The following is a 14,891-nucleotide window of genomic DNA, read 5'->3' on the forward strand; positions in this document are numbered from 1 at the left end:
AAAGGAGGAATCAGACACCTGGTCTACTGGTATACAGCCAGTTTAGTATATAACTGCACTTTCTCCTACTACTCTCCAATTTTGCATCATTTGCTGTTGGTTTCAGTTCTTTAGTGATTCTGGACTGAAAAGTCGGATTCTGGATGTAATGTTTTACGTCCTCAGTTTTTCGCATATTTTTCTTCGGACTCTGACTTTTCACCTGTTTTCCACCCAGTTCTTGTGTTTGTTCATTTCTCGTCAGGTGGAAGATAAAATCATTGTGTATCAGTTAAGTTGTGATTTATGTAAAGAGACAAATACAATATTGTTAATTTTGGCTGCAGATCAGCAAAGAAGTAAAGAAAATCAGAGCTTCAGATTCCTTCTGAACGCGCTGCGTTAAATTAGGACATGTGATTGGTTTGTTCTGATCAGGTCCATTTAGAGAACAGCTGTTTGTGTCTCCATCATGATGCAGTGTTGTATACACAGCAGGGGGCCCTCCCAGAGCCAGCATATTTATTTATCTCAGCTCATTCTGGTGCAACATTTCTCTTTCCTTGCGTTGGATAAATGCTCATTTGTGAGCTGAATCAATCATTTCATGCAACATTTGAGAAGACTAATTGGTTTGCGGCAGGAAGGTTAGCAAATGCCTCACATTCTGAAAAAACCCAACAGGACTGGGAACGTGTTCGGCTTGTTCTGGGTAGAACTGATGGAGTTGCTTTTTTAAACCATAATTAATTAAAACATTTCTTCTTCTTCTTCACTTGAAGATGCGTCTCCTAACGTTGGTGCTGGGTCTGACCTTGGTGGTTCTGGTAAAATGTGAGTATTTTTGCTTGTTTCCACTTCCTGTGCCAGTCGAAGCATTTATTGGCAAAATATTAAGTTTTTAATCAGATACAGATTTCAATTTCAAAGTTACGTGCATTTTATTTAAGATTTAAATACTCAAACTCCATCATTTATGTTTCTCTTGCTCTGTTTTAGCCAATGACTGGTGCTACCATGGTTGTAGTAAGTAAACTATTATTTCTGATATATTTTTTGTCCGAATTGGATAGTAACTACTTACATTTACATGAGTAACCTTTTGGAAAAAACCTCTTTTTACTTATACTTAAGTAATTTTATTATGAAGTATTTCTACTCATACTTGAGTAAAATTTCTGTATATTCTGCCCCCTGAATGAGAAACAAACATGTTTTAATCTGAAATTCACCCGACTCAGACAAACACCTGCAGTTTTTGTTAGTGTTTTATTGAAAGAAACTGTTTTGAAGACATTTTCTTTTGCCTAATTTTGTAGTTTTTTGTTATTTGTGCTTAAAATACCATCATTTCTGCTTATCTCACGTTGAAGTGGTCTGACGTCAGTATGGTTCTGCCCGCTTCTGTCCGTCATATTTGCGGGTTTCCAGGCTCTCACAGGACTAAAAGCATCTGGATCTGTTCCAGGTCACACTCCAGAGCATTGGGAAGCCCTGGATGGATCTCACTGTGGAGAAACAAAACAATCTCCAATTGATATTGTCACCAGCAGCGTTACGATTGACACAAAGTTGAATGATTTCAACTTTGTTAATTTCTCCTCTCAAAACACCATCAAGAATATCAACAATAACGGACATTCAGGTACAAAACTGGACAGTATTCAAAACATGCTCAACTCGATTTGAGCCGTTTCATTTTCTCCATCTTTTCTTCAGTGCAATGTGACATTGAAGCGAATGAAGTGGAAGTGAGTGGCGGTGGACTGGATGGTGAATATTCTGTACTGCAGTTTCATTTCCACTGGGATGTAACAAACCAGTCAGGGTCTGAACACGCTTTAAATGGCCACCGTTATCCAATGGAGGTGAAGTTTTTAAACATCCTTCCAGTTTTCTAATGGTTCATCTGATTGAGCATCTTTTGCTTACCGAAGCGTTTTTGTCTTTGTATCTGCAGATGCACATAGTCGCTGCAAAAAAAGGAGTTCCCCTGAATGAGTCTCTGAGTCTTACAGATGGACTTGCTGTTCTTGGGTTTTTTATTGAGGTGAGTTATAAACTTTTTCCAGTTTACTCCTTTGACAAATTTTCCTCATCTAACTTGAGAAACATACTGAACAGGGTTTCCACCTCCGTACCACGAATGAGCTTGAGCTGCATCCCAATCTGAAGGCTTCACTATGATACTGGCTCTCTGAAAGCGTTATAGCAGAGATGGAAACACTTTAGCCAAATAAAGCTGCGTTCACACTGCAGTCTTTAGTAACTCAAATCCAATCAGATTTTTTTTACTGCGGTCGTTCCCACTTCCAAAAATAAGCGACTTGGATGTGATGCCCAGTGTGACCTGCAAACGACCTGCTGTGTCCTGCATGCACAGTAGAGGGCGCAATAAGGTCCCAGATAGAGAGCGTGCTCATTGTGTTTGCAGGGGAAAACGTGGATGCTAACGGTGGAGCATGGCTTTTGATTTTGAAGTTGTTGTCCAACAAATTAACAACTTAATCCTCATTATCGTCCAACATGGCTGTTGTTTTTCTTCTCGCTTGCGTGAATCAGATCGCAGATTAAGGACATTTGTTGAGTATCGTGACTTTCAGACTTTCTGGTGGTTAGGAGACATTTGAATCGAATATGTATCAGATATCAAATAAATCTGACTTGTGTTGTTCAGACTGTCAGGAAAAGATCAGATGAAGGTTGCATCACGAAAAACAAATGGAAATCGGAACTGGTTCACTTCATGCCACAGTGTGAACGCAGCCTAAGTTCTGACGTAGCAAACCGTCCTCTCCTCTGCTGGTCGATGCCTTACCAGAGGCACAAATCGTCTCCAGTTTGGTTCATGCTAGTTTGAGGATTGTGCAACATATATTTCAGTCAAACATAATCCAGTGACGTCGCGCCTGGTTGATTCACTCTTAAGCACACTTTCTAGATATTTCCAAAGTTTGCCCCAGAAATGCAGAATGAGCTGGATCCCCTTCAAGTTCATCACGTATAAAACAGTACTGCTAATCTGGGCTTGTAGCTACAAGGTCAATATTTAAGCCCCTCATTTTTTTAGATTCACTGAATTCTTTTATAAAATATCACAAGAACTGTGGTGGGGTCTCCGAGAACATACATCTAACTGCCTCCATGTCTAAATGCTAATGTGAAAACAGTGTGTATTTTATTGTACATATTTGACGCTGAATGATTTATTCCTAAAGGCAACAGAAGATGAGAACTTATCTTGGCCGTGGAAAAAACTCACATCCTACCTGAAAAGCATCACAGGTAAGTTTTTCGCTCCACTTAAATTCCTCTGTTGAAATATTGTTACCAATGGGAACAATGGGAGAGTCTGAAGTGGAAAGTGTTGACTGTGTTTTTATCAACAGGAAGCAAGAAAGACACCACAAATAAAACCAGCAGCAATTACCACAGGGAGAAACAACTTTCCTGCATGATCTCAATGTTTAGTGTCAGCAGTTTATTCAAAACATGACGCGGCAAATTACACAATGTCACAGTTAAAAGAACTATTTCACTTTGAGCTCAGATGGGTTTTAAATCCATTTGCTGTTGCTTTTAATTCAGTTGGTATTTTTTGTTGTACTTTATATTGTATATTATTCTTAAGTATGATTGAAATTAGACTTTCTTCTGTTTACAGAGGAGGGCTCTAGTGTGAAAGTAGACGACATCACTATTGATGATCTGATCGGTAACGTGGATCGCACAAAGTTTTATCGATACAACGGCTCTCTGACGACACCCCACTGCGAAGAGGCTGTCGTCTGGACGCTCTTCCACGAGCCCATAAAAGTTCACAAAGATTTGGTGAGGCGACTTTCCAGAACCGGTGAGGTTCGGGTTGTGCTGAGCCCACAAAGAGGACAAAAGGTTTTATTTCACATGAACCTGCAGTCGTTTAAGGTTGGAGACATTGTGCTGAACAGCAGGTTTTGCATATATGTATCATTTCATGCAGGGCTTAGTCATTCCAAACAGCTGACCCACTGTGACCCGTGGTTGGAAATCTCTTATGTCAGCATCCACTGATGCATTCAAGCAAGTGTCATAAGATACAGCGATATACAGGTAGGACCAGCAGACATACTGGTACCTACCCGCGTCTTAATCAGGGTTTGCCACACGCCACACGTGACTGCAGCAAAACTCAAAGCAAATCTGTGTCTGTGTGTTGGCTGGAGGTTGATAAAGATCTTCATCTGATCCAACTGACACGATGATGACGCTTTGATTTAAAAGTTGCTCATACTTTAGGCTGTGGTTTGTTGTGCTAAATATATTAAAGTGAGAAGAGAAAAAACAGGTTAAAGCGTTGAGCGAGAGCAGAAAGGAAGACGGCTGCGGCTCGCTGTCATCAGGCGAAACGCCTTTAAACAGCAACCTCTGCAGAAGTCTATCATTTTAATTCACTGCAGCTGTGCAGTGGAGAGAAAACTACAGTACTTTTACTCTTTTAAAACGTCTAGTTTGTGAGGGTGTTCTGATCTCGTCCTGTTATTTCCATAAGATTGGGTCGGCACGTTGCAGAAAAAGCCATTATGTGAGTGAGAAACAAAGTGTTTATTTTGTCACCACCCACGATGTTATAGAAAATAGGGGCGGTAAAAACATATTTTAGTTAGTTTGCTTCAGATGTGAGCTGCAGTTGGTTGTTTTTATCATGTGAAGCTCTTTGAACTGCCTTGTTTCTGGATTATGTGAAATTGAAACTTGATTTGACTCGACTTGAACTATATATGGAGTTTGGATCGGCTCCATTTAACGGTTTATTGCAGTAAAATAACGCCAAATAAACACAAAACCTGCTTATTACTGTATATATGGTTGAATCTGTAATAAAGTAGCCTATTGTGTTTTCAGCTTCTGCATTTTTCCTCTGAGAATAGCATCGCACCAAACTACCGTCCGATCCAACCTCTTAACGAACGAATCATCACTGCCTCCCCCGCAGGTAAACCAAACTGTTCCAGCATGTCAAGGGCAGTTAGCATGAAGTTCAGGACAATTTCAGTGTCAATATTACACAGCAGTATTGCACAAAACAACACAAAGTGAAAGGAATACATTCAATGTGATCAACTCAAACAGATGAATGAGGGTAAAATCTGCTGGAAGGTGAAACTGGAGGCCTCAGTCACAGCTGAAGATGCAGTGATGCTAATTTGTGTCGCTAATCGTAAGGATAAAAGAACTAAACAGAAAAATAATGAAGAAGTAAGTATTTACTGCAGTTCTTTGTTAGTGTTAAATAATCCATAGAAACTTTCGCTGTGTTGAGGGTATAAAAGAAATAAAAGGCCGAATGGCAACTTTCTTGTCTAGTTTCCATACAACCTGGCTAGCTGGGCCTTTGCAGAAAGTTAGAAAAGAAACATTTATGAAGACACTTATAGATTTAGTTCATTTTTGAGGAGTTAACCACCATAGCAAAACTTCCTGCTAGCAAATTAGCAGGCAGTTTAGATCATGACACAACAAAATACATCAGCAACACAACAGGGACAGAGAAGAAGATGAAAATGAATAAACTGTGACAGAAGACGACGTCTAATCTCTCAACATTGTACCAATTTTACCTAAAATAGTGATTGAATATTTCACAGGATCCAAAGTCTTGTTGTTCACCAAGCAGTCAATATCTCTATTACAAGCTAAATCTTTCTTCTAAATTGAGCTGAAAAGTCTGAAATTTTTACTTTAAAGATAAAAATATATGCTGTAATCTTTCGGTCTTTGATTGTTATTATTGTTCTGATTAAATATGTCTGTTTTCTTTCCAGTTTCTTCTCATCTGTGGTGCTATCACAACCACTGTAGTATGTATCAACCATGTGAAATATAGTTTGATATTATAATCCTGATCTGACTGACATTCAGGTTGTTTTTGATGCTTTCTGACTCCAGATTACGCTCCGTCTCATTGGTCTGAACTGCCCGGCTCCCACTGCGATGGTGAAAGCCAGTCACCCGTCGACATCAGCACCGAGAGCGCCGTGGAGAACAGAAGTCTCAGTTCCTTCAACTTTACTCATTTCGACAACAAGCATGCCATAAAGTCTATCATCAATAAAGGCCACACAGGTTTGGATTGTTCTGTGTTTTAGACGTAGTTGCTGCCCTGCAGGTTTTAGATGCATCCCGGCTGCAGAACATCAAAAGGTTGAATCTCCTCTTCAACGAGCTTTTAAATTTGGAAAAGGCCATTCAGCTGATCCAGGTTTGCTTCTCAGACCTGCAGGACAGTGGATGATCAAATGTCCATGAAGCATAACAATTACAGCGGGAGAAACCAGCTTCTCTCATAATCGCTGTATGTTTTAGCCTCCAAGTTCGACTATTTCAGATTTATGCTACACTGCAAAAACTCTAAATCTTACCAAGTCTAGTTTTTGTCTAGTTTCTACAAATATCCTGGTACAGCATTTGTTGTTTTTAACAGTGCTGTGCGTGTTGAAGGACGATTTGGTGGAGGTGTCAGGAGGGGGGTTGGATGACTTCTACTCAACTCTCCAGTTCCACTTCCACTGGGGAGCCCACTCCGCCGATTCTGAGGGGTCAGAGCACACCGTGGATAAGAAACGATACCCTATGGAGGTGGCAATTCACCGCCGTGTTACACAGACAAGAGTTTGTTTTATGGCTGTTTTATCCTGTAAATGGTTTGTTTTGTGCAGATGCACATCGTGAGCAAGAGGAAGAATTTGACAATGGAAGAGGGTCTAAAGACTCCTGATGGCCTGGCAGTGCTGGGGTTTTTCATCGAGGTAAAGACTGACATGCACTGTAAAACATTTAGGCCACATTTAGTTGTGTCTACTATCTTTACCCTATAAGTCAAAAATTTTTTTAGTGAGTTTTAAATTTTGAACCCAAGTGTGTGAGTTTTTAATAAAATGTTGTGTTAACTTTTTTATTAAGAGTTGAATAAACTGAAGTGTTTAGATTAGCACTTAAAAAACTGAAAGGAGAAAAAGAATGGGAACTATTTCCCAGAATGCTCAGCGGCGTGTTTCTGTCTCCTGAGATGGAAGTGCGTTACATTATTAAGCCAAATGTTTATTTTAAAGTCCTGATCACACTAAATGTTTCTGAGCTGAAATTATTGAGATGTTTAATAAAATTCATGATCAGATCAGAAATTTGGTTCATGGGATTTAAAACTAGAATTTAATTTATCCTACAGCAAAATTAGTTATTTAAACTTTATATTGTGAGTAAAATAATAGAGAAATGCGTCTCTTTAACTGATTGAGGTCAGTTTTTTTCTTGCATATTGTGAAATAATTATTTGGTTTAAAGTGCAGCATTAAGTCAAAACTCTCAATTCAAGATTAATTAACATAAAAACAATGTTTAAGCAACTTATGTCTAATTGTTAAATCAACTTCCTGAACTTTAATTTCTGAGTTAAAACCAAAACAATTTTCTTGTTGAATTAAATTGCATTTTCAAGGCAGCAGGTGGATTTTCATTTTCAAGTTAAACCAGTTTTAAATGTTTTACAGTGTATGTTTTGGGTCCCATTTGAGATCTAACCTCACCAAACCTGTTTGGGACCCACATATACATGCAGTCAGAATTTCCTCTCAGAAATGCCTGTAATCTGAGACAAAATGACACGACTGTCAGCCGTAAGCGTAAATCATGAGACAGTCAGAACAACTTGTCTGACCCCCATCGGATTCGCTGCACGCCGTTTTCCCAGTTATCTGATATCCAGTGCAGGAAGCAGCAAAGATGAAACGACACATTCATTGTAGAGTAATTATATAATCATTTTAGGAATATATTTTGTTAAAGCCAAGTTTGATTTTACCAGATTTCTTTATGAGACATAAAGTTAAAATAAATTGTCTGTTTCTGAGGATAAGATGTTCGGTTGACATTCTATGTTTTCTGCTTTATGCTAAATAAACTTTCTCCATATCCATCTCCAGGTTGCAGAATCTACTAAAAGCACATCCTCCTCAGGTCCTGCAGAAACAGTAAGGCATTATTATTATTATTATTATATATTTCAGTCATTCTGTCATAAGAGGAAATATTTGTCTCATTTTTCGGTTTAGGCGTCGCCCACGTCGAGTTCTGCCTCCAACATGGAAGCCTGGAAAACTCTGACTCGTTACCTGTCGGGTATCAAAGACCTCGGTGAGCGAAATCTGACCTCGTTACATAATGAAAGCAGCAAAAATACATTATACTGTTTACCTAATACAATCATCATCTGATGACTCTGTTGCGTCTGAAACAGAGTCAGAAGTCGAAGTCACAGATGAGATTTCGATCGACGGCTTGCTTGGCAACGTGAACCGTGAATCCTATTTCCGCTACAGCGGCTCCCTCACCACTCCTTCCTGCAACGAAGCCGTAGTTTGGACAGTCTTTAAAGAACCAGTTAAAGTGGACCGACACCTGGTATGTTTCACTCATCACCCCCAACGTCTGACACCTCAAACACTAGAAACATGGGGAAATAATTTGGTTTAACGAAGGTTTAAGCAGCTGAAACAAACCAAAATATTCAATTTAAGGCATTATTCAGAAATAGATCTGATTTTTTTTTTATCCCTTTTGACCCGCTGGATGCTGCTGGGAAGAACAACAAACACAAAACAACAGAGGAGTCAGAAGTGTTACAAGGAGATGCAGTTTTCCTGTAAAACACTATAAGATAGAAGTTTATCCCTGGTCACATGAGAGCTTTGAATGTGATTAAGCCTGAAACATGCCAGCCTGATGTATGTTGAACTTTAAAGGAATGTGCAAATGCAGCTGAAGTAATGTGATCAGATGAGTCACTCCTCAGACAAAAGGCAGTTAAACACCTGCACATTGATGGTGTCAGTAAAGAATGGTGGAGGCGGCAGCGGCGGCGGCGTTCTTATGACACGTGGCGCATTCTCAAAAGGCAAAGATAAAACTGATCCAAATCACAGGGTCACAGATTACTTTAGAAGCACACCTTGTTTTAAATCCGCTGGTGTATGTGTTTGGTTTAAATCTTTATGTCAGTATTTAGAAAACTAAAATTTAGCCCTTTAAATGGCACTAAGAATGAGCCGGGAAGTAAAATCTGTGTGTCTCCCTGGTTTAGTTGTCAGGACAGATGTTATCGTTATCATGTGATGAAAACTTACTGATTAATCTCCCATGTGACTGATTGTCATCAAACCTGCACAAAGACACGTTAGATCTAATCTCTGGTCATTTTTATATTTGGTTGGTATATGTTTGGTTCGCTAGCAGACAAACAAATTAGTTTTAAAACTTATATCAGGGATGGCAAAAGAAAAGTTTTTCCCAAATTACCCCAAAAATATTTTCTTTCCAATAAGCAGATACATCCTGGTCTCTCTTGTATGCAGCTACAAATTTAAAATTAGATGTCAAATATATGAAAAAGAACATTGTTGAAAAAATGTTCATATATTCTAAGGTTGAGATGAAACTGCATGAAAATGATCTCAACTATTCAGATCACCAGCAACAAAAAGGACAGAATCAAAACTGTCAGAAATAGTTTGGATGTTTTCTTTCTTTCCTTCTCATGTAAAGTTTCCGTTTACATCTTGGAAGGGATGAAAGAGACGAGACTCCCATGTTTGACCTGTTTTACGTTTTGCACATCGCTTTCTGGTGCGTTTATATTCTAGAGAAAAAAAATAAAACTCCAGATATCTCACAAACCTTATGAAAACCATGTTAAAGCAGAAAGTACGGTGCATCTCAGGAAAGACTTTCAGTATTAAATTATACCGCATGAACTGATCAGTACATTATTGCAAGAGATTTTTCCCCATGTCCTTTACGGGATTCTCAAATGTCCCTGATGCTGGTTGCTTCATCATAAAAATCTGTTTTGCCTCTATAATATCCTGTGGCTTCATTATATTCTGGAACAACAAAGATCTGGAAATGTCCTTGCTTTTGCTCGTAATCAGAAACGTTTTTTAAAAATCATCAATTAGAATAAAATATTCGTCTCTTCCTTTCCTGACTGAACGTCTTCACTACTGATGTGTCAACGTGACGTTTAACTCCATCAGATGGCGATGTTCCCGGAGAATGCAGGACATCACAACGTCTTCCGGCCAGGTCAGGCTCTTCGTTCCAGGAAGATCTACACCACGGCTGCAGCCTCCAGGCCTGGACCGGGAACTGGACCGGGAACTGGACCGGGAACTGGACCGGGAACTGGACCCGTCTGGGTTTACCTGCAGCTGCTGCTGCTGCCGTGTCTCTGCGTTCTCTTCTCTTAAGGTCCGCTCGTGGAAAAACAGAGTTAAATATGTGAATTATTCCTGAAAGATTATCTGCTTGCAAAACCAAATTTCATCAGTGATGTAAAAGCCTGAGAGGTGATTTTAAATCTGTTTAGTTATGTCTGCATGTCTACAATTTATATTTATGATTTTGCTGTTTCAGTATGTAATACAGATTCTGCCTCATGTATCTTTGTTTCAAATAATTTCATTATTGATAAATATAAAATTAACAAAACAGATTTTAAAAAATACTTTTTTTGTGATTTTTGATGTTTCTGTTAAAACCAGGGAGGAAAAATTGCTCTTTTTTTGTTACTTTTTGAAATAGCATGATGTATTATAGCAATTAATGTAAATGTTTTTTTAGAATCTATGACACTATGGGATTCTTTAGCATAATTTATTGTCATAAAGGTACTCAGAGGTAAGGTTTGTTATGAGAACAGAATATTTAAGAGCATAAAGCCCTTCAGGGTGAAATGTGCGCTTCAGATTTATTTCCATTACAAACCTGATGGTGATATTTTAAAATCTAAGACAAAAAAACAGAAAACCAATAAATAAAAAAACACACTGAAACATTGGAGCCGCATTTAGTAGTTTAGTCTACAATCTTCTTCTCTTCTAATTAAATAAATTTGGTGTTTTAGATGAACTTTTTATTGCGAGTTGAATAAACAGAGTTTTTAGGTCATCACCCATAAAACTGAAATAAGAAACAGAGCTGGAACTATTTCCCAGAATGCTTAGCAGCATGTTTTTGTACCCTTAACTGGGTGAGGGTAGTTTTTTTTTTCTTGCATATTTTGACATAATTATTTGATTTAAATTGCAGCATTAAGTTAAAACTCTCAATTCAAGATTCACTTTAAAACAATGTTTAGACAACTTGTCTCCTGTTGTTAAATCAACTTCATGAACTTTAATTTCTGAGTTAAAACCAAAATAATTTTCTTGTTGAATTAACTCGTATTTTCCAGGCAGGAGGTGGGCTTTCATTTTCAAGTTAAACCAACTTCAAATGTTTTACAGTGTGCAATAGGTTCATTTAGAGTTTGTTGGAATCTGATCCAAAACCTGTTTGCAGTAAAACCCAAATGGTATGTAAATGTTAGAAGATTTCCATCCAGTATTAAACTATTTTATGCTTAACTTTCTGAAATGTCCCTGCAGAAGGAAACAAACTTCCTGCATGCATGTTCTCTTAGGATGCTCCAGTTTTATGCTTTTTTATGCTCAACGTTCTCAAATGTCCTTACAAAAGAAAACACAAAATAGTTTTATGCTTTTTTTATGCTCAACGTTCTCAAATATCCTTACGAAAGGAAACACAAAACCAAACTTCCTGCATGCATGTTCTCTTAGGATGCTCTAGAAACACAACTGTTGGGTTAATTGGTTTCCCTGAACATTCCTGATAAGCAAGTTTAGACCTCAAATAGGTGTGTTGTTGGATAGAGAAATGCTTCTTGAAGCCTGTCAGACAGTGTTTAAATCAGTTTACTGTGTGAAATATCTTTTCACTTATGACTCATTTTGTGAGAACTTTTCCTGTTCGGCTGGTTTATCCTTAGCATGAAAACAATATGTACCATTGTATGTGGAAAAATATGTGGAAAAAAGCTATATTTTTTAAATCTATGATCTCTTCTGGGAAGTCTGTCCTCAAGGTTCAGGATTGTTTCTGGGGTTTTTCTTTGTGAGGTCACCTACTGATGTGGGACGAGAAGGCCTCGCTCTTATGGTGCGTTCACACCAAACACGTTTCGAGCAACAGGGCCGACCGTTTTGCGTGTTGCGCGTCAAGCTCTGCACGATTTGAAGCTTTTCGAGCGTTTTTGATTTGTTTGTTTATTTTGAACAGACAAAAGTAAAAGCAAGAAAGAATAATAAGAAAAAAAATTAAGATTAAAACAAATTATCGTGCCCAATTGACATGCAATTTTATATGATCCGTTTTAAAATACAAGATCTAATGAGTTCTCACCCCTTTTATACTCTTCAACTTACATTACATAAATCTCGCATTCTCATCTTTAAATATACAATTATTTACACATGTTTTATATATTTTCTTATTCAATTTTTATGTAGTTGTTTAGTAATGACTGCATAACGAGATAAGACACAGGAAGATGCTATTTTATATTTTATATTTGTTCTTAAGGAAGGTTTATTGTAACTTATAACTTTTACTATTTGAAAATATTGCCCCCGCAACCTAAGCATCCAAATCCATCCACCAGAAACGTTGAGTGACATTTCCAAACATTAAATAAACATTTATTTAGGCAAAATATGCAGGAGACGGTGGAAGAGTTTGAAGAACAAGGAGTCTCTTCTCTCCGCTCGTCTACAGTCTGACTGCAGAGGGTTCACTGCAGCAAACCCCTTGGTGGATGAGTTGCTCCCACTTTCTTATAACTGTGACTGTGGAATATTTAGGAAACCAGGAAATGACATCCTGTCACAGTTCTACGCTGAAATTCACCGGGCTGCTGAGAGTGAGACATAGAAACAGTCTGCATGCAGAGGTGCTGCAGTTTATGCATCTGTGGGACAATCAGGGTCGAGCAAATACGATAAAGAGTAACTTACTGACAGTTCATGCAACGCACAAGCACAAAGTTGTTCATAATTGTAGATAAAGTGAAAATTTGGTATTTTAAATGCCTCTGCAATTTATTTCTATTCACTCTGATACTCCTCAATAAAATTAAGTACAACTGATTATCTTATTTAATCAGCAGAGAACCCAGTCCTGTTCGGTTCCTGTTCGGTTGGTTTGCTGTTCTGAAAACAGCAAACCATGAAAATATTCAATGTTTAGTCTCAGCGTGAATCCAGATCAAGTTTGAAAATGAAATTTGATGTAGAAAAGCTAAAGCATCAGTTCATGAAAAAACATATCTGCTCAAGACGTCATATGAAAACGGACCCGGCTGTCCTGCAGTGAAACAGGTTTCACAGGAATGTGATTATTCTGTCACCGTCTGCAGTGTTATTTTGTAAATGTTTAGAATATTATCACCGTGTAGCGAAACCTGTCAAACATGAAGACATGCGCTGCAAGAGGCGATTATGAAACACTGGGAGTTTCATCCTGTTCTTGTTGAGCACAATAATGTTTTTACTCACCAAAGAAGAGCTACCTCCAAACTTCATAAAAAACTCAAGGAACAGAAAAACATCTGGAGACGAAGAGTTTTGTTTTTGTTTTTATTATTATGAAAAAGCGTAAATTTCAGTTTCTACCCTTTAATTCGGTAGCTGTGGACGTATTGTAAGGATATTTCCAATGTGAAAATAGAGCAAAAAAAACCAGGAAACAGTTGGTATGGAGTTTTATGACTCCATATCAATCAATCAATCAATCAATCAATCAATCAATCAATCAATCAATCAATCAATCAATCAATCAATCAAGTTTACTTGTGTCACACTTTTCTGTAGTTCAAAGTTTTTTACAACATAAAAACACAAAACATAACAGCCAACAACATTTTGTCAATGTTGCCCAGTTTGCCATTTATTATGACTCAAAAGCAACTTTTAGTCCAGAGTTAAAGGAACTCTGTGTTTTCTGTGTTTTCCAGATTTGTGATGCACAGAAGCTGAAAGCTGTTTCCTCATGTTTGGTTCTGGTTCTGGAGATGCAGACCAGAACCAGAACCAGAACCAGAAGACCTGAGAAGGATGGAAGTTTGGTACCACAACATCAGTGGTTTCTAAACTAACAGTATAAAATGCAAAGTTCTGAACATGAATTAGTCTTCATGAATGTTTAAGACTGTTGTGTAATTCGGTAAATGTTGACACTTTTAATGCAACTTTTAGTGCAACTTTGCATTAAAAGTGTCATTATTTACAGTGAACATGTTGCACACATTCCTGGTCATGACTGCTGTTACATCATATTTATGACAGTAACCTCTTCAAATACAGTATTACCAACAAGTCAAGTTCCTTCTGGAGAAACATTTAATGCCAAGATAAAGACTAATCCACCAGTGTTATTATCAGTCATGCAAGTCCTGCCAGAAACATGCAACAAATCATCAGACTTTGGCAAAAGTAGACTCCGATGTTCAAGAACCATTTGGAGGTTGTTTGTTTTTCTTAGAAGCATCTCTTTTATTTTGGTCTTGCTTTTGTTTTTATATCTGTGCATCACAAGCTGAGGTTTTTGCTCCTTCCTGCTCTGAGACGTGGAGTGAATCAGGAGGTGGATCCGTTGCTGCTGGTCTAAATTTAGAACAAATTCGGGAAGTTGTGTTTGTCATCTAAACTAAAAAAAAATAAAAAAATCTCTAAATTACGGTAAAGACCAGCATCTCTGCTTGCCCAATTTTACCGTATTTAAGGAAAAATACAGTTCAGGGTTTCTGTATTTGCACTGTAAATACTTATACTTTAAACTCTGTTGTTGCCAGAATTTTAGAGTTTACGGTAAAATTCAGTAAAAGTTTACAGTATAAATACCAACTTAGGGTTCCTGTATTCATACAGTAAAATTATGTGGTTGCCAGAATTTTACTGTATTTATGGTAAAATATGATAAAATTTTACCATAAATAGGTTTTATGGTATTGTCGTATAAATTTTACCATATTTGTCGGGTAA

General features: G+C 37.8%; 1 protein-coding gene across 2 annotated transcripts; it reads left to right on the forward strand.

Annotated features, from left to right (window-relative positions):
• Positions 1-10,847, forward strand: LOC129377766 (uncharacterized). 2 transcript variants are annotated; one of them, XM_055057911.1, is made up of 17 exons: positions 1-29; positions 762-813; positions 979-1,005; positions 1,448-1,624; positions 1,699-1,847; positions 1,940-2,029; positions 3,198-3,264; positions 3,644-3,810; positions 4,864-4,954; positions 5,784-5,819; positions 5,908-6,084; positions 6,443-6,597; positions 6,678-6,767; positions 7,941-7,988; positions 8,070-8,151; positions 8,255-8,418; positions 10,050-10,847. In XM_055057911.1, the coding sequence occupies exons 2-17, from the start codon at positions 762-764 to the stop codon at positions 10,260-10,262; spliced, it is 1,785 nt and encodes a 594-aa protein (XP_054913886.1). In that variant the 5' UTR covers positions 1-29; the 3' UTR covers positions 10,263-10,847. The 2 variants fall into 2 exon arrangements, with proteins under 2 accessions (XP_054913886.1, XP_054913885.1); XM_055057910.1 differs by lacking the exon at positions 1-29 and adding an exon at positions 547-626.
• Positions 10,848-14,891: the final 4,044 nt, after the last annotated feature.

The sequence above is a fragment of the Poeciliopsis prolifica genome, unplaced genomic scaffold (genome assembly GCF_027474105.1).
Source record: "Poeciliopsis prolifica strain line A6 unplaced genomic scaffold, Auburn_PproV2 SCAFFOLD049, whole genome shotgun sequence".
In the NCBI taxonomy this organism is placed as follows: domain Eukaryota; kingdom Metazoa; phylum Chordata; class Actinopteri; order Cyprinodontiformes; family Poeciliidae; genus Poeciliopsis; species Poeciliopsis prolifica.

What these genes read in the sequence shown, in the direction of transcription:
- LOC129377766 (XM_055057911.1), top strand. Translation starts at nt 762, where the DNA reads ATGCGTCTCCTAACGTTGGTGCTGGGTCTGACCTTGGTGGTTCTGGTA. An exon ending in TTCTTGGGTTTTTTATTGAG is followed by an intron (nt 2,030 to 3,197) that starts GTGAGTTATAAA and finishes TTATTCCTAAAG; the next exon opens with GCAACAGAAGATGAGAACTT. An exon ending in TAAAAGTTCACAAAGATTTG is followed by an intron (nt 3,811 to 4,863) that starts GTGAGGCGACTT and finishes TTGTGTTTTCAG; the next exon opens with CTTCTGCATTTTTCCTCTGA.